The sequence below is a fragment of the Diplodia seriata genome (genome assembly GCF_021436955.1).
Source record: "Diplodia seriata strain FDS-637 chromosome Unknown scaffold_9, whole genome shotgun sequence".
NCBI classification, from domain to species: domain Eukaryota; kingdom Fungi; phylum Ascomycota; class Dothideomycetes; order Botryosphaeriales; family Botryosphaeriaceae; genus Diplodia; species Diplodia seriata.
In genome coordinates, this window is record NW_027117316.1 from 1,146,726 (window position 1) to 1,170,306 (window position 23,581).

Here is a 23,581-nt window from a genome sequence, read left to right on the forward strand (position 1 = left end):
CCGTCATCATCGAGGAATCCGAGAACGCTGAGGCGCTCGAGGACCTCGAGGTCTTCGACACCGGCAACTGCCACACGGAAATGTAGCCGAGCCCGAAGGCTATTTGGAGAAACCCCCTGTCAAACAAGAGGCGCGGCACGAAGCGCCCACGTCCCGTGTTTCCTAACTTCCGCTGGGCCGACCGTGGGGGCGTGATCAAGAAAAAAGCAACGCGCTCGACGCTCGCTTCTCCCACCCCCTGAACCCTGGCTGAGGTTGAAGCGCGAAAGAAATAGCGCAGTGTCCAGGGTCACACTCGTCAAGACGCTGCTGCGCGTATGTACGACCGCGCGTAGCCATACTGACGACGTACCGGGGCGGCCTTGAAGTGGGTCTGGTTACGAGATGCTGGCTGTCATGTTGGTGGCTGGGGTCGCGGGGGAGAAGGGTGACTGGGGCCAGACCGAGATTTCGGGGCAGAGTGGAGCAGGATGGCGCAATCTGCAGGTACTTGCATACCTGCAGGTGCTAATGCGGGACCAAGTGGAGAGGTGTTTTTGCTTTTTGAGAATTCGTGGACGAGTGATGGCGACGTCATTGCTGTGAGCGCGTTTTACAGGGGTTGCTGGCGCGCTGTTGACGCCTGGTCTTTACTTTTGCAGATTTTCTTGGTGTCCTGCTGCCAATGGTATGCTGAATCCGCGGCAGTGCCAGCCGCGCGGCTGAGGCGAAGGAGCGGTGTCGTACATACGTGTCTTTATGTTGTGTAGAAGGAACAATGGAGGCGATTAAGTGTTTCACGGCCGTTGGTATCACCGCCAACACAACAATGGGCGAGAGCGCGGGCGATGGCGTGAGGAGATGAAGTGTGCGACATGCAGCCGCATCACCGGTCAAAGCTTCCCCTCCGCTTCGGGCGGGGTGCTGCCATCGCCGCCGAGGCTGCCTCGAGCTGGCCGCAAGCCGTCACGTTGCAGCAGCGAAGAGGGAATCGTCAAGGTAATAGGCTCCGAAAAGGGTTCGTGAATCAATTGGTATGTACTGGCAAATTTCCCACCGCCGCAAAAAGCATGCTCCAGCAGGTGAACCTCTCCCTTATGACGACGTACGAGAACGCTTTAGTACAGACTCTTTGGACACTTTGAGCCGTGACGCCAATGACCGTCGCCAGCTAACCTTAGGTCTTGCTGTTGTTGATGTGCTCTGCATTGATCCATCAGCTCCCTTTCCGTGCGGTTTGTCGGTTGACCCTCGATTAATACCTTGCAGCCCCGGCTCGCCGAGAGTGGCGCTGGACTGGGTGCTCATCGGCGCCAGTGGTTCGGCGGCCTGTGTTTCTGAAGACGTGCTCGTCGGTGTCTGCTCGGTTGCTGTCGCCGGTGCGTCGTCCTTCTGGTAGGGCGAATGCGCAGTGTAGGAAACGTCAACCAGCGACGTATCTGTCGACGTTGGATCATCCTCCACTGGGTATGGCTCCCTTGAAATCGTCACCGGCGGCTCACTATCCGCTCGGAACAATCCCTCATCCACCGAGGTTTTGTGCTTGTGGGATCCCCGCTCAAGACTCTGTTGAGGGCGAGAGAAGTTGCGCTGCTTCGGTGTATCGGGCTCCTCAATGGAAAAATGAGATTGAGGAGGCGAATCAGTTGCCGCGTCCCAGTAGGGCTCTGGAAGTGCAGCCCAAGCGGGAAGGCTGTCAACGGTGGATGGGGGGTCAGCGGCGTGTAGCCCAGGCGCGACCTGCGGGATCGGTTGCACCGGTGTGGATGCGGCTTCTCTGGGCTCTTCAGCCACTGGCGCGAGCTCGGTATGCACAGCAAGAGGCGGCTGGTCGTCGGCTGCGGTGGTGTCGTCATCCGGCGTTGTGGCTTGTTGAAGCTCCGCTCCAGTGGAACCCTGGTCCTCGACAGCATTGCCCTGCTCCATGACGACGGAATGGGTCTTGCCAGCAGCGACATCGCCGTCTGTAACAGAATCCTTCGACGGAGTCTCTGCCCCAACAGTTGCAATTTGGTTTGCGTGCGATATCTGGAATTGTACAGGTGGTGCAGTCAACTGATCAGCCTTTGCTGCGTTCTGCAAGGCGGCCGAGGTTGCCTGTGGCGAATGCTCCTCACTTCCGAGTTCAGGGTCGGCGGGATTCTTGCGCACGCTCGGTGAGATCCCATTCAGGTCATCCGATGGACCTGTTGCTTCCTGATCATGTTGCGTAGCATCTGCATTCTTCGTGTCGGGTTCCTCTGACGTGGCTTCGATGCTCGCTTGCTGGTCGATCTGTGGCTCTGTTCTTGGATCGTCGGACCCCGCCGTTTCCATATCTTCGGGCTCTGGCTCTGGCTCGGGCTCGGCACCAGCACCCGCATCCAGTGCTTGCCGGTCGTCGTGCATGCGTGCATGCTCAGTGGCCATGGGCTCGACTGGTGATGACTTGGGTGCGTCGGGTGTAACAGCGGCATGCAGGTCTCCCTTCTTGGGCTCTTCCACGATGAGGTCTTTCGTTGCTGAGGCTTCGTCTTCCACGTACGGCTGCCGGTATCCAGTCCGCCTTGGTGTGGTCTCCTCCGGCACCCTCATGTTGCCAGCTGCCCCGGCGTCATCTTCATCGTCGCCGTAGATGGAGCTGCTCGGAGTGAATGGTGCTAGGTGACTTGCGGCGCCAGAAGCGGCCTGTTGCTCCTGATTGGACCACATCGACGCGGCACCCCATGGTTCGGTGGGAGAGCTGATTGTGCCCTCCACATGGTCGGACCAAATCGACGACGGCCCGGCAGTTCCGATCTTGAGCTTTGCGAGGTCTGCCGTCGAGAGCACGTGTGGCTGCGCTGTCTCTGGGCTCGCGCCATGCTCGGCGTCCGGAGCGGTGCTCTGTTCGGCAGTAGCAGCAGCAGCACCCTGGACGTACGAAGCCTGGTGGTCGCCAGCTTGCTCGGCCTTTTCTTTGTCCGTTACCTTGGCTTTCTGGGCTTCTTCCTTCATCTTCTTCCGTTCCTGCCGCGTCAGGACCACCTCCAGCACTTTCTGGCCGGGCTGGACCTTTCCCTTCAGGCCATTGTCATCCCGGTCGAAGTAGAGTGCCCAGGTCATAGGCTTCTCTTCGACAGCTACGAACCCCTCCCAGTCCTCGAAGGTCAGCCGGCGGTCCTGGCGGGTGCAGTCGAACGGTCCCGTGAGATGAGGTTGGGCCAGGTCGCGGACGCCGTACTTGACCTCGAAGGTCTCCTTGTCGATATAGATCCAATTGAGAATCGGAGCTACATGCGTGATAGTGCTGACGAGTCCCTCGTACTCGCTGTCAGGATAAGGGAGGTAGTAGCCTGCGAAAGGGTGACCGGAGGACTCATCCGTCTCTGCAGTGTTTTCGGTATCGATGTACAGCTACGCGAGAAGCTCAGCGTCAATTCACGCTCTTCACAAAGCAAAGGACGGTGGGTTGAGGCACCTTGTGGTCTCTAAGGACAATCTTCTTGCCATTGATCGCCCGGCTCCGAACTGAGGTCCTGACGCAGCCGACTATGAGGTTGCATCTACGCGCTCGATGCTCTTCGCGCTTCTCCTTCGCCTGGCTCTGGCGGATGGCTTCCTGCGTTCCCAACATGGCCGGGCAGCTTGAGAGCGCCAGGAGCATAGACACGACCATAAGGCCGTTGATGCGGTTGAAAAAAGAGGGGAAGAGGAGAAGTCAGCGGTGAGTGATACCCTGAGTGAAGGAAAGAGCGTCGTTCAGTGTTTTCCGGTCTCATGATCACCGGCCGCCAACTGGTCGACGAGAAGGCGAGCTCGACAGTGGAGCCGTTGCTACGTGCAGCATGCTGTGACACGGTGGCGCGGGCGCCCAGGCTGCGGCAACTCTTGGAGATCTGACAAAGCGGTCCCCCACCAACATCCGGACAAATGGAGGGCTGGACTTTCTCGCCCGACAAAAGCATATTCGTTGCATTGGTAGCGCGTTGACCGGACTGGCCAATTGCACCAACTGAAAGGCCGAGGCGGGCGTCGGCACGAAGAGAGATCCCTGACGCGCATCGGGAGCCTTATTGCGTGCGGAGTGCGGACGTGGCCTGACAATAGAGCCAAGGTTGCACACCCTTACGTGCATTTCTGCAAGGCCGTGCAAGGCCTCCTTGGCCAGGTGTCCGGCGGAACGGCCCGCGGCCACTAAGGTGCGCATCCTGGTACAAGATGTTACACAGTTGGGACGCACGAGCGTGGGCAGGTGGGCGCTAGAGCTCGAGGCCCTTTTTCTTTTTCTACCCAGCCGCGTCGTCGGGTCTACCAAGCGGCTACATCCCAGAAAATGTCAGGAGATACTCAGATCAGTACTTCGGATTGCCCAATGTCTTTCAAGTTTCAGGAATGCGCCCTGGTCCCGCCAGCCGCCGCCAGCCGCCGGCCGGCTTGGACTTCCTTTCCGTATTGGGCAAGGCACAGAACCAGCTCCTCGGCCAGAACACCACGCTAGAGGATCCATTCTGCTTTCTGTTAGCAAAGGTGCTTTGCTGGCTTGATCGAACGATAATTGTCGGGCCCAGAGGCATCTGGCATTGCATACCAGCTTGCTTTTGCAGTGCCAGCTCAGAGGCAGGCATCCGACGAGCAGGACCGACCACGTACTACCATCTCACCGCACGGCCTTTGGTGTATAAAAGAAGGGTCTTCTACCACATCGAGGACAGCAGACTCAGCAGAGCATCTTTCCACAACAGCCCGCACTTTTCAAGCCTCAACAACATCAAAAGCCCCATCAAACATCACAATGGCCGACACCGCCCCGTAAGATACTCCCCCAGCTCTTGAGATGCTCGCTCCGGCTTTGAGCTGACTTTCTGCACAGCGTTGACGTTGCTGAGCGCAACTACGGCTCCGACACCTCCTCCGCTGAAGGCCAGGCCCGCGGCGGCCGCAGGCCCAGGAACGTTGCTCTGGCTCACCCGACCGCCGAACACCTGCCGACGCCTCCTCAGTCGAGCGGCTTGAGCCAGCCTGCGGGTGAGTGGAAGATCCCTTTTGGGGCAGCATTGCAACAAGCGTCGTTCGATGTCTCACATGGCGACTGTTGTAGAGGAGAAATCGTTTGAATCGACGATACTGATGGACATGTACCCAACAGGCTCGCTGCTCAAGGGCGCCACCGATGCTGAGGGCAAGCCCAAAGACGCCGCTCTGCTTGTGGGCATCAAGCTCGACCTCGAGGCCGAGATCCACCTGACGGCTCGCGTCCGCGGTGACATCTGCGTCGGACTGTACTGAGCGCAGTGCATCATGGCTGACGGCTACGGCGATGACGAGAGGGGTGCGCACGAGGCGTAATTTGCAGGGTGTGTGTGGATGGTTTTCGGTCAGCTTCCAGTAAAGTACTTGCGGACTATAAACAATGGAAAGATGCTCGATGGGACGTGTTTCTTTTGCAATGGTGATGAGTGGAGTGATGAGGTCTCGGGTAGGACAGAAGGGTTGACGTTGAAAGGCAGGAACCGCAAGCGGCAGCTTTGCCGAGCTCTACGTCACGTCACGTGCCCACGCGCCTCGCCTCCTCCATGCCTTCCCTTCCCGGCCAACGCGTCTTGTTCACTACCTCACTTCACCTCACTCTCGCCCGGGCTCCGCTCTATTGTGAACGCACGGACACGCTAGTATTGTACTCAACCTTCGACCATGCCCATTGTCACCCGCTTATCTTCATCCCCACTCCGTGACCCGAACTCTTTTGTTCAACCCCTTCTTCTTTGTTTCACGCCGCTCTCGTCTGGAGTGCTCAATCCGTCGCCGCTGCTTCGCCTTCTGACAGCTTCTTCATCGCCTCCCGGTCCACGTCTTTGTCGTGGCCGAGGAACATTACAATCTCACCTCGAGTCCGCATTGCCTGCAGTTGCGACAAACATCCGCACATCGACACTCTAGGCATGGCTCTCTTCGGACGCATCAAGGATGTCGTCTTGGGCTACCTCACACCACGCGATAGTCCTCGCAGCCAGGGCTGGTTGCATCGCGCTCCGCAGACTCCCGCGACCCCCAGCCGCAAACCCAACGGCAAGCGTCCCCTCTCCCGATCCTATCGCGATGAGCCGTGCAAGCGACGCAAGACCTTAAGCGGCATGGCCGCTTATCTCACGCCGCCATCCTTTCGACTCACCTCAAGTGACGATGACCTAAGAGAGCCGACCTCCAGGTTCCCCGAGGACAGTGAGCTCAGTTCGGATCCCGACGAATGGCGCTACATCAACCGTGTAGTAGCTACCGGCGATCAGGAATCACCTTGGACCACCCCTAGCAGCAAGAACACTCTGGCTCGTTATTCGTCGCCGCAGTCCAAGGGACGCTCGCCCAAGGACACCTCGAGCGTTCTGCCCGACAAGCCATTCGACGAGGCTGACTTAAAGCGATTCGAACTCGAGAAAGCCCGCGCGCAGCATGCCGAGCACGCACAGAACATGCGCGAGTCGGGCTACAGTGAGGACCCAATCAAGGTGTACCTCAAGCTTGCCATGCGTGGCTGGGAGGCGGTCTTGCCGAAGTCCTGGAGCCTCAGTTTCGATTCATTTCCTCGACTACTCTTCACCGACGACCCGAAGAACGAGTACATCAAGGCGCTTTCTGGCAACCAATTCAGAGGTGAGTGGCATCTAGATCGACATTATCCGACACTTATTAGCTGACAACCGCACCCAGCCATGAAAGCCTTGCGCCTGCTTGTGAACACCCCATCTCGGGCTCGTGATGCTACTCTGAAGGAGGTCAATCCTCCGCCCTCGCGCCAGCCAGAAAAGTTGATTCATCGAGCCATCGACGCCTATATGAAATGGGCTTTTGCTGATGCCGGCGTTTCAGACGTCACTCCAACCCTCGCCCTTGTTTCGGTCCCAAGAGACGTTGAGGCTAAGGTGGTCGAGGAGAAGATGACGCAGCGACTTGTTAAGCTCAAGCGGGAATGGAAGGAGAACCTGGCCATTGGCGAAGAAACGGCCGGCAGCGGAAACGCTGTCATTGTCGACCAGCTTTGCGCCCCGCCCACCATCTATGGTATCGCTATCAGCCATTTGACCGTCAGCTTCGTTGTACTGCAGGATGGAGACGATGGACACGAGCGGCCGGGGGTGCACCAGTTTCTCTGCAAAGACATGGATGATGTTGCCTATGACCTTTGGGACGCCATCTCCATTGCCATCATTGTCATGCACTGTCGGACAAAGATGGCGAACCTCAAGGGAGTCATGGATGATTACGACAAAGAAGTGCAAGATCAACGCCCGAAGGATCGGTAAAGAGCCGTTACAGCAGGACCCAAGGGGTCGAATCTACAGTCTACGCGTTGTCTTATCGAAAGAACACAACGGTCTCAAGCAGAGTTATTCCGCTAGTGTTTGATACTAGGCGAGGCAGCCTGCATAGCATAACCCACACCTTCCAACCGAATTTGTGAAAGGATCGACCGGGAGTTTTCCCTTTTTCTCTCTTTCCTTCTTTCTTTCCTCTTTTGTTGCATGCGCCAAAACCTGAGCATGTATGCAATTCTCGCAAGAGGCTCGCAAGCTCTATTTGAGAAAGGGTTTGGCGAAGCTTCCCACAAAAGCATCTTCCAGTCAGCTTCTCGTGCATCAATGCTTTATTTTTTTTTTCCTCTTTGAGAACTTCATTCGTACAGAAACCATGGCTCAAGGGATGGGGAGAGCCAATTAGCAAGCACATCGTCAGGGGTCGGGTAATGCTAGTCGCGAAAACGTTACTGTAGCCGTGGTCCACGGCTTCGATTGGCTAGCGTCGTGCCGGGGAATAGATTCCAAGAAACATATGATCCAATCGTCCGAAAGCCGTCTCGGCTATCCACGCTCAGTGAGAACTCGTGGTCCCAAAGACCGCATTCGGCGAATAATCAAATGTTGTTCAATGACAGTCTGGCGAAGAAGGATGCCGCTCGCTGAATCACGTTCCCCCGCTCCGCCCTGACAGCCGACCGGGGTAGCTCCGTTCAGCTGCGCAGCCATTAAACCCCCCGTCCGACCTTCTTTAATTTTCCCTGACCCGCGCCCAAGCGCGCTGGAACTCCATTCGCTCCCTTGCCCGCCGCCTTCCGCTTTCGTTGCGAAACAGAAAAAACGCAGGTCGGCAATGGCCGCCGCCGACGCATCCCCTTCGTCCTCCTCCGCCTCCGCCTCCGCCTCCGCCGCCGCCCCTCGCCACGTCAACACGCCCCCGAGTTCCTCCTCGAACAATGGCTCTGCAGGCGATGGCTCTGAGCGCGACCTCGAATTAGAACTCGATCTCGAGCACCCCGAGCCGGATTTCGGCGACGATATCGAATGGGGTAGCAGCGGCGGCGGCGGCAGGGGCCAGGGGAAGGGCAGGAGCATCCGGCTGACACCGCTCGCAAGGAAAGAGGAGTACGGAAACAGGCATGATGACGATGAGGGGGAGGATGACGAAGAAGACGCGGAGGAGAAGCGCTTCCTACCTGGGCGCGAGGCGGGTGATGCGGGTGCGGACGACGCGGTGCGGGACTACGAGCTGTACACGCCGCAGGAAGAGACGGCGGTGGTGAAGCGGTTGGATCGGAGACTTGTGTTGTTCATGGGGCTGCTGTACATGCTGAGCTTCTTGGACCGGTCGAGTATGTGCCGTTGCGGTTCGCCGGCGAGCCGCGCCGTGCTTGAGAGAAGATGGCATGGGAAAGGGTCAGAGGATTGTGCGACGACGATGGACTATAGAGCTAATGCAAATCTCTCTTTCTCGCAGACATCGGTAACGCAAAGATCGCGGGCATGTCGAGGGATTTGTCTCTCAGCTCGGACCAGTACGAGTGGCTGCTCACCTCCTTCTACATCACCTATATTTTATTTGAATGGGCCACGCTCCTGTATGGCATCCCACATTTCTATCCTGTCTGCTTTGAGTACATTAAAGAATTCCCACAACTCCCCCTTCAGCCGCTCCTCTGATCCAGCTAACACAAGCGCTTCTCGCATCTGGCGCCTCACAGATACCGCCTCGTGCCCCCACACATCTATATCCCACTCTGCGTCTTCTCCTGGGGCCTCATTGCCTCACTGCAATCGCTCAGTACCTCGTTCGGCTCGCTGCTCGCACTTCGCGCCCTCCTCGGTGTCAGCGAGGCCGCCTTCGGCCCCGGCGTGCCCTTCTACCTGTCCTTCTTCTTCCGCCGCGATGAGCTGGCCTTCCGTACCGGGCTCTTCATCTCCGCCGCGCCGTTGGCGACCTCCTTCGCCAGCACGCTCGCCTGGCTCATCACCAAGCTCGGCGAGGGCGGGCCCTGGGCCCCATGGCGGCTGCTTTTTCTGGTCGAAGGCTTCCCTAGTCTCTTTGTCGCCGTCTGGGCCTGGAGTTTCGTGCCCGACGGCCCTGGCGAGGCACGTTGGCTGAGCGCGCGAGAGAGGGAGGTCGCGGTGCTAAGATTGCGCGGGGAGCGGGAGCGCGAAGCTGAGGCGAGGGAGAAGGATGAAGAGGAGGAGGGTGACAGTGTCCGGAAGGGGGGAACGAAGAAGAAGAGAGGCGTGGACTTCAGGGAGGTATTGCAGACGCTGATGGATCCGAAATGCTATCTCACCGCGGTAAGTAGCAGAAAAAAAGAGACCTGCCAACAGTATTTTCTTTGGCCCTCGCTATCGTCTGCATATTTGGCAGAACCTTCATATCCTGCAGCGCAAAGCTTGCTAACGTTATTTTCGCTGCAGTTCATGTTCTTCAGCTGCAACGTCGCCTTCTCCTCCGTCCCCGTCTTCCTTCCGACCATCATCAAAGAGTGCGTAATCCGCCACAAGTTGCCCAAAGCAAAACCCCTCATCAAACCATATACTAACACCAAGACCAGAATGGGCTACACATCCCTAACCTCCCAAGCCCTCTCCGCACCCCCTTACCTCTTCTCCTTCCTCACCGTCCTCGCCACCGCCTCGCTCTCGGACCGCTACCGCACGCGCTCCGTCCCGCTCATCCTACACGCCCTCCTCGCCAGCTTCTCCTTCACCCTCATCTGCCTCCTCGGCTACTACTCGTCGTCCCAAGAGCTCCCGCCGACCGACGACCCCCACCGCCCGGCCGTCACGTGGACGCACTTCCTCCGCTACCTCGCCCTCTACCCGGCCACCGCCGGCTTCTTCGCCGCCGTCACCCTCATCATCGCCTGGACGCTCAACAACCAGGAGACCGCCAGCCGCCGCGGCGCCGGCATGGCCGTCCTCAACGTCGTCGGCCAGTGCGGCCCGCTGCTCGGCACGCGCCTGTTCCCCGAGGAGGAAGGGCCGTACTACGTGCGCGGCTTGGGGACGTGCGCCGGGTTCATGATGTGCGCGGCCGTATTGGCGGCCGGGTTGAGGTGGGTCTTGGCGAGAGAGAACGGGAAGAGGAAGGAGAGGGCGAGGAGGGTTGGGATGGGACTGGGGGAAGCAGGAGAGGACGAGGAGGAGCTGGGCGTGCCGTTGGTCGGTGCGGATGAGGGGGGAGTGCGCGGCGTGAGAGATCGTGGGGAGGAAGAGTTTTTGTATATGCTATAGTCACAAACGAGGTCACGGCTGGCCCGGTGTATTGTTATTACGGTTTGGGAACAATTATGTACGGTACCAACATTATCCAAATTGGATGTGGCGCAAGCGACATGCCGAGATTCACGCATCACTGTCATCGAGAGAAGGTATTGTTCGCATCAAATCGTGATATCATTCGTGTTGATGCTCATGCATGCAGTATGCAATCAACCTGGTATAAAATACAAGGGAAGTAAATGTAAAACCCTCTTGGGTACCGATACCCATGACGCCATACCCTCTTAAATAAGGTATCAACAAAAAGAGAAGACTCTTTCTAAAACTTTTTTACTGCTTGGAGCCCCAGTGACCCTTCTTCTGCAGCATCGCCTCGTCCTCCTCGCGCAGCTCCTGGTCGAGCTTCGCGCCCTTGCTGGGGTCGTTGCCGTGCGCCTTGGCGGGCAGGGTCGCGTCCTTCTCGTACTGGACCTGCTCGAGGTCCTTGGGCACCGGCTCGTTTTGGCGCTTCTCCTCGCGTGCGAGCTTGTTGGCGATGGTACGCTCGTCCTCTGTGTAGGTAAATTAGTATGCTGTTGGGTGCACGCGTAAGAGGATTGGCTGTGCAACGTACTGGAGTCGAGAGCCTTGTGGCTGTGGGGCTGGCCCTCGTGGAAACGCTCCTCGCCGGTGTTCAGCTCGGCCTTGGTGTAGTTCTTCTGGTCACCGTCCTCGTAGATGTTGTGGGAGCCGACGTTGGAAGACATGGTTGTAGTGGAAGGTTGGTTGGGGGTTTGGGTTTGGAGCGTTGAAGAGGTTGAAGATTGGATAGCGCAGAAATGTGTGTTGGTAGTGCAGAGTCAGGGTGGCCGTTGAGGGTGATTTTATACAGGTCCTTCGCGAAGGGACGTCCATGACGTCATGCGGTTGCATCATAGGTTGCCCCTCCAGCCCCTCCGCAAACGCCATCGTCCCACGCAAGATCAGCCGCTGCCCTTGGATCATCGCCGGCCCAACTGGAAATCGGCCCGCACTGGGCATCATTGCTGCTTGCGCGGCTGCATTGCGCTTATCTTTCCAAGGCCCAATCGCCGAGTCTGGATCTCTATCTGATGAATCTGTGCCTTTTTCCCTGAACGCCATGATTTCTGTGCCAAGAATCGCCCATCTCCACCAACCCAGCCTTGCGCTTACTTTACTCCATCTCAATCGTGCCCGGAGGCTTGCTCGTAACTGCTACTCGTTAGCTCAACCCTCTCAACCAGTCATGTCGCTACACTTACTGTCGTACACCACACGACACACGCCGTCGACCTCGTTCACAATTCTCCTGCTGACACGCTTCAAGAACTGGCCGTCGAAGGGGAACCAGTCAGCCGTCATGAAGTCTGTCGTCTCAACCGCGCGCAGAGCGATGACCTGCGCGTGCACGCGCTTATCACCCATCACACCAACCGCCTTGACAGGCATCAGGGCAGCGAAAGCCTGCGAGATCTGCCTGTAAAGGCCAGCCTTCTTGATTTCCTCGATGAAAATGTGGTCGGCGTGACGCGCAATCTTGACCTGCTCCGGAGTGACCTCGCCCAGAATGCGAATAGCAATACCGGGGCCAGGGAAGGGGTGGCGCCAGACGAGCTCCTCCGGAATGCCCAACTGAGTGCCGAGCTCGCGAACCTCGTCCTTGAACAGTTCGCGAAGGGGCTCGATCAGCTTGAGGTGCATACCCTCTAGCAGACCACCGACGTTGTGATGAGTCTTGATGGTCGCGCTGGGGCCCTTGAAAGAAATGCTCTCAATGACGTCGGGGTAGAGAGTGCCCTGCAGCAGCCACTCAATCTCGCCAGCCTTGGGCGTGTTGGCAGCCTCCGAGGCGATCCTCTTAGCCTCCTCCTGGAAAACCTCGATGAAGGTGTTGCCAATGGCCTTGCGCTTCTTCTCAGGGTCGTCGGTGATGCCCTTGAGCTTGCCGAGGAAGCGGTCGCTGGCGTCGACAACAGTCAGGTTGACGCCAAGGTGCTTGCTCAGAGTCTCCTTGACAATGGCAGCCTCGTTGAGCCTAAGCACGCCGTTGTCGACCAGGACGGCGTGGAAGCGGTCGCCAATGGCCTCCTGCATCAGCTTGGCGGCAACGGTGGAGTCAACACCACCGCTAACCGCACCAATGACCTGACCCTTGTCGCCGACGAGAGCACGAATGCGGGCAATCTCCTGGTCGACGAACTTGGCCATGGTCCAGTTCTGGTTGGCACCACAGATGTTCACTGCAAAGTTCTTCAGGAGCTCCTTGCCGCGCGGGGTATGAGTCACCTCCGGGTGGAACTGAATGCCAAAGTATTGCTTCGAGCCGTGGGCAATGCCAGCGAAAGGAGCGTTGTCGGTGGTGGCGAGGATCTCGAAGCCTTCGGGAAGCTTGGAGAGCTTGTCACCATGCGACATCCAGACCTCGAGGTCTTTCTCAAGGCCCTCGAAGAGCTTATCGATGTGGGCGCCCTTGCCGGGGTGCTTCTCAACCTTCAGGTAGGCGTGGCCGTACTCCTTCTTGTCGCCGGCAGAGACACCCTGCTTGTCGTGGTACCAGGCCATCTCCTGCAGACCGTAGCATATACCCAGAACGGGCACGCCCAGCTCGAAGACAGCCGGGTCGGCGTGCGGCGAACCATCCTCGTAGACGGAGTAGGGCGAGCCGGACAGGATGACACCCTTGGGCTTCCAGCTGAGATCAGCGATCTTCTGGGTGCACGGGAGCATCTCTGAGTAGACATTGAACTCGCGCAGGCGGCGGGTGATCAGGTGCGAGTACTGAGAGCCTTTTTCGCGGTGTTAGTCACAGCATGGCAGTCTCGCGCGACGGAGAAGTACCGAAGTCCAACACCAAGATGGTGTCGAACGTCTTGTGAGGCTCGATGGGGAGCTCGCCGGTGCCTGCCATTGTGACTGTGGGAAGTGGGTGGGAGTGGTGGGGACGGCGTTCTGCGGGCTCTGGAGAGTGTTGCAGACGCAAAGGGGAGAGGGCTAGTGGGTGACGCGCCAGAGAAAAAATATTGGAGGGGCGCCGCGTAGGGCTGATCTATCGCGGACTACTTGCCGATAAGATAATCAAAGAAGTGGCCGACCTTCCCCGCCGTCGCAGCGAGCACTCTAGCCACGACTAAAAACCCTACCCTGGCTCCAGTTTTCTTTGGATTCAAAACCTCCGCTCGCCGACGCCGCTCACAAAGCATTCCGCGCGCACATCTACAGCAATGGGCAAAGACAGCAGAAAGAGGAAGGACCCGGAGGAGCTGGGCGATGCTCCGCCGCCCAAGAATCACGCCGAAGACGACGATGACGAGAGCGACGAGGTGCGTTGTCGGCTGCGCGCGCGCCTGGACATGAGCGAAACTCGATTGCTAATGCGCGGCGGCAAGCTCTCAGGACATTGACATGGTCAACGTCGACTTCGAATGGTTCGACCCGTCGCCCGATGTGGATTTCCACGGTCTGAAGACTCTGCTGCGCCAGCTCTTCGACGTCGACAACCAGCTATTCAATCTGTCCGAGCTGGCCGACATGATCCTGGCCCAGCCGCTGCTGGGCTCGACGGTCAAGGTCGACGGCATCGAGTCGGATCCGTACGCCTTCCTCACCGTGCTGAACATGCGCGAGCACAAGGTCCGCCCACCCGCCCTCCGCGATACTTGCAACCCGCAAAAGTGTGTGCTAGCAGCCCGGCTGACCTGAAACGCAGGAGAAGCAAGTGATCAAAGACCTTGCGAAATACTTCACCCAGAAAGCCTCCTCCTCTTCGCCGGCCCTCTCCCAGCTCCCCGCCCTCCTCGATCCCTCCTCCCCCGCCCAGGTCGGCCTCATCCTGACCGAGCGTTTCATCAATATGCCCTCGGAGATCGTGCCGCCCATGTACACCATGCTACAGGAGGAGATCGACTGGGCCTTGGAAGAGAAAGAACCCTACCAGTTCTCACACTACCTCGTCGTCTCCAAGACCTACCTCGAGGTCGAATCGAAGCTCGACATGGAGGACAACCGACCCAGTAAGAAGAAGAGAAAAGACGGCAGTGGTGGTGCCGAGGTCTTCTACTTCCATCCCGAGGACGAGGTGCTGCACAAGCACGCGCTGGCGCATGCAACGTACGAGTATACCAAGCAGGGCGAGGAGGGTGCGTCGGACGCAAAGAGGGCGTTCCAGGACGCAGGAATCAAGCCAATGGGCCACCTGATGTTGATTGAGGCGAACAAGTTCGCTGGCGCCGTCAAGGCGGTGACTGAGTACATCGGCGGTCCTGCTGCCCAGGCGTAGTTGCTCTTGATGCTGAAAAGAATCGCAAACAAAAAAGGCACCGACTTCCATGGGGAGCGAAGATACCAAGAGTTAAATGGAAGAAGCCATGTGTGATGATAATTTCTCATTTCCTTTTTACATTATGCCTCTCTGCGTCCCGTTTCTTTCTCTGAACGCGCCCTAAGGTTGATCCCCCAGTCGCTGGTGAATCCATATTTACTAGGTCCGCAGCTCCAATTCGATCGTCACAACTATCCTGCCAGTTAAGTTGAGTTCAGGTTGACCTGGAACCGCATCAGCGGACCCTGCTCCCATCTCGTAGAGTCTCTTGAGTTCAAAACGTACCTCTTTTTTTCCTCCTAGGAATTTGCAACGAGGGAAGCCAGGAAGCTCAAGCCCATGGTGAGCAAGGCTGACGATTCCAAGTGAGTAGTGGCTCCGTTGTTGACGTACGTGCAATTGTAGCAGTTGTCACCACCGTTCTTGTTGTTGTCCTGGTCGCCCTTGGGTTTTTTCTTCTTGTCCTCGACTGTTCCGTTCACGCCAAGAGCACCCGTGACATTGGCGGTCGTGATGTTGGCGGTGAGAGCATCAGGCCGCGGCAGGCAAAAACAGGCTCGGACAGGACAGTGGAGTCAAAATCGGGAGGCATTCACATTGCGGCACTACGCGGCAGGCGGCGACGGGCTCGAACAACATCGGAGCAATATATGGGTTACGCTTTCCGCAGATAACAAAATATTAGGGAGGTGGGTGTGTTGTGCCTGCCTTCCACGGCACACCCACCACACGCGCCTACCTACTAGAATCGCGCCTCGCTTACAGCGCTCGGATGGAGACTATGCTGCAGCAGGTACAGCTTCTTCGCGCAGCCGATGGCTAGCGTAGATCTATTTTTTACTTATGTTATGGGTAGTTAAAGCCATCGTCTAGACGTATATGTAGAGTTTTTAATTCGACATTCTCGTCCGGACGATAGCTTTAACTACCTACGTATTTATTTCTCTTTAAGAATAAGCTAAGGCATAGTTACCCTATGCTCTGCTATTCTTCGCGCTAGCCATCGGAGGTCAAGAGCTTGGCAACCCAAGAGTTTGACTACGAGCTGGATGAGGACCTTGATGGCGAGGATCGATGGCTGGTTCTTGATGGAGATTCGAAAAACAAGCCTACGTTGAAGAAGTACGCCTATAGTACAGCATCGCAAAGCAGGTACTTTCGACTGGCCCCGAGACACCCACTGAAGCTACCTTCGCGCCCGAAGCGAGAAAGACTCCAAAGGAGGTTTGAAGACGACCTGTCATTTGTCGTCGATAGACTATGTTCATTCGCCGAGACGACGTTTTACCACGATATAATGACACCATCACTGCCCGGTGTGGCATCGAGAGACGCGTGGACAAAATCAGTGCAGAGGTTTTTCCTGGACGTGGCCAGGATCGGAAGAAGCGTGTACGTGCGCTCCGTATTAAGTCGTATGTCGGAAGAGGTCAAAATCATACTCGGGACCCGCGACTACACCGCAGGCGACTTAGCGGCGTTACCGGGCTGTGACCTGGCCAAGGGAGGCATCTATCTGGATGCCATTGAGAACATCGATGACACTATCGACGACCGCATTGTGAAAGCAGAAGGGGTATACGTGGGTACCAGCGTCTCGTTTAACAACAGATTTGCCGTCTACATGAAGGCGAAGGAAGGCCGGGATAAATCGGAAGCCCAACGTCTCCACATCCGCGCGGCGACTACGAAGACGGACACCATCATGAATCTTCGTCCTCTCATGACGCTGAATGAATCGGAAATAGGTACTCCGTTTCAAGCTGTGACAGAAGGGGTCTTTATGATACTGTTACAAACTGTCCACGACACCGGCTTACGAAGCCGTTGGGCTACGGAAGAGGCTCTACGCCTCTTTACTCACTGCGTGCCACGGACCCTCGATCGCCCAAGCTATCAAGGCCTCAACTCTGTATTCGCTCTAAGACAGGGTATACCGAGAACGCGCTTCTTGAGGGATGTGCAATGCGCAAACTGCGGCGGTTTGAGAGAAGAGAACAAGAGGAGTGTCTTTCATTACGCGGAAGGCCAAGGCCTGGCGATGGCGAGTTACTGGTGCAGTCCGTGCTACCTTTACTGGTATTCCAATGATAAGATCCGCCCCCTCTGGATGGCTCTACGCGACAAGACACCGAAGCCGAAGCGCTGCTCCAAGTGCAAGGGACCCCTTGGTACCCCCAATTGGGACGAAACAGTGTCACAGTGGGTTTGCAGGGCATGTGCGAGAGGCCCTCGGGTTGCAGCCAATCTCGACCCCAACTCGGCGCGGGCCATGAGGCGCACTACGCCTAAACTATCGCGATGCACGGGTTGTAAGCGGAAACCATCGACGTTCTCGCATAAGTGGACATGGGATAGGGGATTGCGAAAATGGTGGTGCCTCTCTTGCCGATCCCACAAAGGGTCGAGACCAGAGAAGGAAGAAGAGGAAGCCAGCAGCTTGCCCGATATGCAAGCAATCTACGAACAGGAAGGGAGGTCCGATTTCGTGGCGATGGGATGACATAAAGAGTAGATGGGTATGCCGACACTGTTTATATCAACCAGAAGGTCGGGCGGCGACGGGAAGACGCTCGGAAAAGGAGCAACGGTCCTGGGATACGAAGAAACGGACAGCTAAGCCGTCAACATGCCCTATCTGCAATCTTTCGACCACAGCGAAAGGCAAGGTGATTGTTTGGAGATGGGACGAGGTCAACGAACGGTGGGCCTGCAGAAACTGCATGTACAACCCCAAAAACGGAGGTTCAAGGAAGAACTCCAAGAAACTAAGGCCGTGATGGCTTATCGGCAAACGATGGGGATCACATGCGCATGGCAACAGGTTTGGACGGGTGGCTTCAGAAGGTGGCGGCAGATTGCGACAGGTTTGGACGGGTGGCTTCGGCAGACGGCGGCAGATTGCAACAGGTTTGGACGGATGCCTTCAGCAGGCGGCGGCAATTTGCAACAGGTTTGGACGGGTGGCTTCAGAAAGCGGCGGCAATTTGCAACAGGTTTGGACGGGTGGCTTCAGCAGGCGGCATGAAAAAGCTACTCATTGGAAGCACGTATGTAAGCGAGACCATTCCAACCAGCGGGATCCAAGAAATAAAACCATCGCCCCAATGCTCTCGTCGCCAATGAGCAGACAGTCCCAAACCTTGTCACTACTTTTTTTTGTGCACGGTGAACACGGGCTTAGCGATACCGCCCTGAAGCTGGACTTCAATTGCCAGCTGGAGGTCACTATCGTGTAGAAGAGGCTGTTCTACACCCCGCTGTTGGACTATCGAGCCTGCACCGAAAAGCTCGAGGGTCGTTTTTGTTAACATGTCCAGCTCGACTCCCTTCCATTGGCGGTCACTCGGCACCAGGTCGCGTAGACTTTCGCGTGTGATGCTTCTGAATGTAAGCTCAACCTCCTCATTGGACTCTTGGTTGTCGAATGTCATCGTTCCAAACAGAACGAGCGATGCGGGACGCGGAAGCGATGCGTTCGGTGGTCGTTGGTCCGATGTTGTCCGAGCCCGTTGCCGCCTGCCGCGTAGTGCCGCAATGATGACTTCTCTGCCTTTTCCCTGGTCCGGAGCCTCTTACGTGCAGAGAGGAGTGGCTTCCGCTGCCGTCCAGCGGGCGGGCGGCAGCTTGGCAATCTCTGATCTGCCCGCACCACCCCTGCTGCCATCTCCACACCCACTGGTGAGGCTTAGCTGCGGATGTGCGACCGGGGGGGTAGGTCTGGCATAATGGTGACTAATGGGTCTCTCGCCCGCATAACTATACATAATACGAGAGCTTGCTGGAGTTCCTACGAAGATAGGTAGCAGTCTTAGATCAGCGAATATGATGGTGTTGTTGCAAAGTTTCCGAGAAAACATCGAACCGCCAACGCTCTCTCCTCCGGTCCGTTCTGGCATGGGCTGCAGGCCGCAACCTATCCAGGTACTATTTACTCCACACTCGTTACCACCGAACCTTCGCTCATTACTGATCGGCGGCGATGCTTCACAAAAACCAGCGGACTACCAGCAAATATGAAGTCCATAAGCAGCCAGGTCCATAGAAAACCACCAGATAGCTACATCCAATCAAGTATGCGAGTATCTCAACATCATCCAAGTGCTTTCATTCCAATCGTGCCTGAAGTACATAAGACATCATCTTAACCACCTCCGTCTCGCAGATAATTGGTATCAACACGCCTCTTTAAACGCCCTAATCGACCTTCCTTTTTGGTTGCTCCATCCGCCTTACATATCCTCCACAGCACAATTAGGGTGCATGACATATACCGCCTTAGCATCACGCTGTTGTTCCTCGCCGTCTTCCATAAGGCCTTCACCACGGATCTGCATAAGGATGTTGTCCTACGAGCCTGTTAGCAATGCATGTTTGTAAGGTCGGGCGGGGACAATTACCTTGACCATCCTCTTCAGCACCCTCTTTGCCAATTCCCTCTCTTCTTCCAAATCTTTTTGCGTTTCTAGCTCCGCCTCCTTCTGCTCCAGGTACCATACAAGCAGCTCCTCCTCCTCAACACCATCCTCTGCTGTGGCAGCATCCGAGTTCACCCGACGGACCATCATGTTCAAGATAGACATGTAGTGGTCGTAAGTGATCTTCTTTCGCTCTCTTTGAGGTGCCGGAGTAGAGGCCTCGGGCTCCTCTCCGGCATTGGCATCGCCCATTTCCGCATCAGCGCCCGCCTCGGCGTCCGCGGCGGCAGCCTCATCATCATCCTCAACCTCAACATCGTCCTTTTCCACGGAGATAATCGACTGGCGGAGAAGATTGAACGCCTCGCGCACAAACTCGGGGGTGACTTCTGTGACGCAATTGGCTTTGGCGATGGCCTCACTGAGACGAATCATTGACTCGAGCTGACGGACGGTAATACGGTAGCTGTTGCGACCGATGCCGCCCTGGGCATCATCGGCACGCAGCTCCTTGTACCTCTCAACGAGGGTCGTCTTAGCCTCAGGGGTAAATTCAGGCTTGAAAGTGCGGGCGAAGCGGATATAGCGTTGCAGCTGTTCAGTACTGAACTCTGGTTGTACTGCATCGTCGCGGAGGCGGTGGATGCCGACAATGTGCTCGGCCAAGTGACGGTCGACGCTTTCCTCGCACTCGTCCAGAACAACGAAAAAGAGATCGAAACGGGACATGATGGGAGCGCTCATATTGACGTTGGCTCGGAGGGTGGTCTTCCGGTTGTAGCGGCCTCCGACAGGGTTCGCTGCTGCGAGGATAGAAGTACGAGCGTTAAGAGTGGCCTGGATACCGGCCTTGGCAATGGAAATAGTTTGCTGTTCCATAGCTTCGTGGATGGCAACCTGATCCGCGATATCCATCTTGTCAAACTCATCAATAGCGCAGATTCCATTATCTGCCAACATCAACGCACCGGCTTCAATAGTGAAGTCTCCTGTCTCCTCGTCCTTGACTACGGCAGCTGTAAGACCGGCGGCAGAAGAAGCTTTCCCGGATGTGTAGACGGCCCGAGGCAGGAAGGAACAGATGTACTTGAGGAACTGAGACTTGCTAGTACTGGGATCGCCGACAACGCAAATGTTGATGTCACCTCTCAAAGCCATGCCCTCAGGAGTGACCTTGCTGACGCCGCTCATCAACTGGAGAAGAAGACCCTTTTTGATGACTTGGTGCCCATAAACCATGGGTGCGATCGAGTCAACCAAGCGCATGAAGATATTGTTGGTATGGACCATGTTGCGGAGATCCTCAATTTCGGCTGGCGAAAGAGTAGCAAGGTATTCCGCCTGCGCCTCCTCCCCGGTTTGCGAAACTTCCGAGGGTGCAGTCTGGTTCAACGAAGCGAGGATGTTGCCGGCCTGTCCATGGAGTTGCTGTGTCGCGCTCTGGCCTGGAGTCGAAGTATCTGGAGTAATCATGCAGGCAAGGAAAGCCATCCTGTACGTCAGATCTCTCACACCAAGCGCCTTCAGTCCCGAGACGCCACTGCCACCAACATCGTTACCCCTAGGCATGTTGGTGTTATCCCTAGTGGCCTGGGGTCTAGTTCCAGGAACGCGGAATTGGCTGACATCAGGAATGACAATGGCAGTACCAGTGAAGATGCACTTCTCTCCGGCCTTTGCACGGTCGACCATTTCACCGCGCAGGATAACATCAATTGTCCGAGGCATGCTGCCAGTGGGGATCTCCGAACTGTTCTCCTGGATGCGTACCTTCTGCCAATCGACAAAAGTGCTTTGCCGAATATCCAATCGCCAGCCGACGCGGTTACCGCAGGTCAGATTGGGGCATTGTGTGGGTTCCGTGTAGCGGAAAGTCTGCTCAATGTTGGGAACGACGGCATTGCAGACTTCGCAAACAAATGTGGCGAGTGACAGCTCAGGACGCACTTCCGAGGTTCTTGTAACGGTACCAGAGATGGAAAGAAGCTTTCCAATCGAAGACGTACGCAGCTGTCGGACACGGCTAACCAGCGGTAAGTTGTAAAAGGCCAGCGCGAAAAGCTTGTCAGTCTGCTGGTTGGGCGTTTTGCTGGACTGCTTGGAGTCATCGCCCGCAGAGTCGCCTGCTGAGGAGGTAGCGGCAACGGAGGACGTCGAGTTGGGTTGTCTGTGCTCTCTAAAGTATTCCGGTTCGTACTTTGCGATTAGGTTGTTGAGGGATCGGACCATGTATGGAAGGAAGCGGTAGTATTCGTTCGCAATAGCGTTCGCGACAACGCCATCCTCATGTCTCATAAGGTGAGTGAAGTCGATGTAGAGGGTAGAGAGGCCGTAATGGCGCATGCCATTGATCTGGGCTATGTAATACTTGTCGGTAGTCTGGACACTCGATGCCGGTGCGCCCGATGAGCTAGGCTCTTCTGTGTAACTAGGACATGTCAGCACAATTGGCTCAGTCTAGAACAGATAAGTAGGCATACATCTCAAGGAACTCTTCGAATCTTTGCGCAAGAGTCTCGCCAGTAACATCGACAACACGCGGAATGTCTGATCGCGGTCCCGCTGAGCGACGGGCAGTCCCCCTTGCTCCCACGACTTCATCGTCGGGAAAGGCTTCTACGTCGCTGTTTGCGCCAGCACTCTCGGACGGCGGGCCTCGTGGTCTGGAAGAGGAGCGGTTGCGGGGACGTCTTGGAGTCTGGGATGCTGCCGATGGGGGGGTAGCGGCGTCCAGACCGAAATTGTCGGAGCCAACGACGGCGTCAACTAGAGAAGACATGTTGGCGACAACAAAAGGGCGATATGGGGGGGAACGAGAAGAGCTGTGAGTGTTTGGGGGAGCAGACGCAGCTGCCGTGTTTTCAGCAGGAAAGCGCGCCCGGGTGAGTTTCGGAGCAGACGCGTGCTGTCGCGTCGCGTTCTGTCGCGTGTCATGCACGGCCTTCAATTTGCTGCCCGTTTTCGGACTAGCTCATCATGTCAAAACTCGCAGCATTCTTTTCTCACACGAAGTCCCTGTATTACGCTCGCACTTCCGGATAGTAGAATCTGCGGTTGGTTCACTGAGATTCAGAGAGGGGCTTAGTGCTGATAGTTTACGGAAACGCGATATCAAATGGAAGGCAACATTGGGTCTTGGTAACTAACCAATGGCACTTCCTCTCCTCGAGCAAAACCTCTTACAGCGCTAGCTGTCGTGTTTCCATTGGCCTTGCAGGTTCGACACTTGAATGTCCAAGTTAGAAAGTTTCGTATGTCCATTCGGGGTCCCCTCTTGCATTGGATGGAGAAGGTACGGCTTATCGCCTTCCAAATGGTGCAATAGTTGCTCCGGGTGTTTCTTCGGTCGTAGCTGATTAGCTCACACAGAAGTAAAGATAGCCTCCTTCCTGCACCTTGTGCTTGCTGACAGTGCTGGTTGTGATTCAATGATAGAACAAATGTAACAACAAGCACGCGGCAAGCAGCTACTGAGATTGCTAAACTTGACCCCACAAATTATACAACTTCGACTCGAATGTGGGAATCCGCTGCAACGGCACCATCACCTTTCCTTGGTCCACTGAAGCTACACTACGTCAATGGACGAGAAAAAGACCTAACGATACGTAAATTTGTCTTTGGCGTTAGCATTGAACCAGGAGGGTATCTCAGCATAGCCCGCCGATCAGCACAGCATCCGAACGCGCAAAACGAAAGGATACCGAGCACAAACACTCCCATTGGCGTACCTCACCACCAGGGTGAGCGCGAGCAAAAAGGTATGCCCCCTATCGGAGTCGAACCGATGGCCTCGACATTACTAGTGTCGCGCTCTACCACTGAGCTAAAGGGGCTTGTTGTCACGAAACCCTGGTGGTTGATCCGGAGTGGACCAGACACTTGTTGAAAGACCAGTTGGCTGACTGTCCTTATGAAGAGATCATTCAGGAAATAAGCAGTCGACAGAGGGCGAACGAGTGGAATGAAGCCCGAACCCCTTTTTCCTTGCATACGCAGTGGTTGATTTTGCTTTGGGTGGAGCAACTTTTTTTCCCCTGCGCTGGGACGTGCGTTTGCGGACGCGGGAACCAGACCGGCCGAAGAACAACCGTGCGCGGATGGATCTCGGGCGCGTAGCGACCGGATGAGCGAGCGCGTAGCTGAGCCGCGGACTCGAAGGACTGCATGATTGATGCGTCCGGGGGTGCTGGTTGGATGCCTGGAAGAAGAAGGTGAGGGAGGTTGGAGGGATGATTGTGGGACGAGTGGGGTGAAGACGCTGTCGAAGCCCGTCTGCCTTGCGGTTGCGTCATCCTGGCAACGACTTCCTTGGCTGGCACTAGAAGCAAATCGAAGACAGAAGCCCACGTACTGTTCTATCTATATGTGAGGTC

The 23,581-nt window shown here is 56.4% G+C and overlaps 8 protein-coding genes and 1 non-coding gene across 9 annotated transcripts; 4 read left to right on the plus strand and 5 right to left on the minus strand.

Annotated features, from left to right (window-relative positions):
* Positions 1-1,074: 1,074 nt before the first annotated feature.
* Positions 1,075-3,574, minus strand: SLS55_008779 (uncharacterized protein; the record flags this gene model as incomplete). The annotated part of the gene is made up of 2 exons (XM_066780185.1): positions 1,075-3,354; positions 3,419-3,574. 2 exons carry the CDS (start codon positions 3,572-3,574, stop codon positions 1,075-1,077), a joined length of 2,436 nt encoding a protein of 811 aa, XP_066629414.1.
* Positions 3,575-4,732: 1,158 nt separating this feature from the next.
* Positions 4,733-5,226, plus strand: SLS55_008780 (uncharacterized protein; the record flags this gene model as incomplete). The annotated part of the gene is made up of 3 exons (XM_066780186.1): positions 4,733-4,749; positions 4,811-4,965; positions 5,087-5,226. The coding sequence occupies 3 exons, from the start codon at positions 4,733-4,735 to the stop codon at positions 5,224-5,226; spliced, it is 312 nt and encodes a 103-aa protein (XP_066629415.1).
* A 653-nt stretch (positions 5,227-5,879) lies between these two features.
* Positions 5,880-7,238, plus strand: SLS55_008781 (uncharacterized protein; the record flags this gene model as incomplete). Its single annotated transcript, XM_066780187.1, has 2 exons — positions 5,880-6,588; positions 6,646-7,238. 2 exons carry the CDS (start codon positions 5,880-5,882, stop codon positions 7,236-7,238), a joined length of 1,302 nt encoding a protein of 433 aa, XP_066629416.1.
* A 1,205-nt stretch (positions 7,239-8,443) lies between these two features.
* Positions 8,444-10,481, plus strand: FIG4_2 (phosphatidylinositol-3,5-bisphosphate 5-phosphatase; the record flags this gene model as incomplete). Its single annotated transcript, XM_066780188.1, has 2 exons — positions 8,444-8,449; positions 8,925-10,481. The coding sequence occupies 2 exons, from the start codon at positions 8,444-8,446 to the stop codon at positions 10,479-10,481; spliced, it is 1,563 nt and encodes a 520-aa protein (XP_066629417.1).
* Positions 10,482-10,799: 318 nt separating this feature from the next.
* Positions 10,800-11,215, minus strand: SLS55_008783 (uncharacterized protein; the record flags this gene model as incomplete). The annotated part of the gene is made up of 2 exons (XM_066780189.1): positions 10,800-11,020; positions 11,083-11,215. The coding sequence occupies 2 exons, from the start codon at positions 11,213-11,215 to the stop codon at positions 10,800-10,802; spliced, it is 354 nt and encodes a 117-aa protein (XP_066629418.1).
* Positions 11,216-11,643: 428 nt separating this feature from the next.
* On the minus strand, positions 11,644-13,377 carry GUA1 (GMP synthase (glutamine-hydrolyzing); the record flags this gene model as incomplete). Its single annotated transcript, XM_066780190.1, has 3 exons — positions 11,644-11,681; positions 11,732-13,255; positions 13,308-13,377. The coding sequence occupies 3 exons, from the start codon at positions 13,375-13,377 to the stop codon at positions 11,644-11,646; spliced, it is 1,632 nt and encodes a 543-aa protein (XP_066629419.1).
* Positions 13,378-13,690: 313 nt separating this feature from the next.
* Positions 13,691-14,745, plus strand: BCP1 (Mss4p nuclear export; the record flags this gene model as incomplete). Its single annotated transcript, XM_066780191.1, has 3 exons — positions 13,691-13,789; positions 13,863-14,099; positions 14,176-14,745. The coding sequence occupies 3 exons, from the start codon at positions 13,691-13,693 to the stop codon at positions 14,743-14,745; spliced, it is 906 nt and encodes a 301-aa protein (XP_066629420.1).
* A 4,274-nt stretch (positions 14,746-19,019) lies between these two features.
* Positions 19,020-21,984, minus strand: MCM6 (MCM DNA helicase complex subunit mcm6; the record flags this gene model as incomplete). The annotated part of the gene is made up of 3 exons (XM_066780192.1): positions 19,020-19,136; positions 19,188-21,633; positions 21,686-21,984. The coding sequence occupies 3 exons, from the start codon at positions 21,982-21,984 to the stop codon at positions 19,020-19,022; spliced, it is 2,862 nt and encodes a 953-aa protein (XP_066629421.1).
* Positions 21,985-22,969: 985 nt separating this feature from the next.
* On the minus strand, positions 22,970-23,041 carry SLS55_008787. Its single transcript has one exon. It is a non-coding gene; the product is annotated as a tRNA-Thr (tRNA).
* Positions 23,042-23,581: the final 540 nt, after the last annotated feature.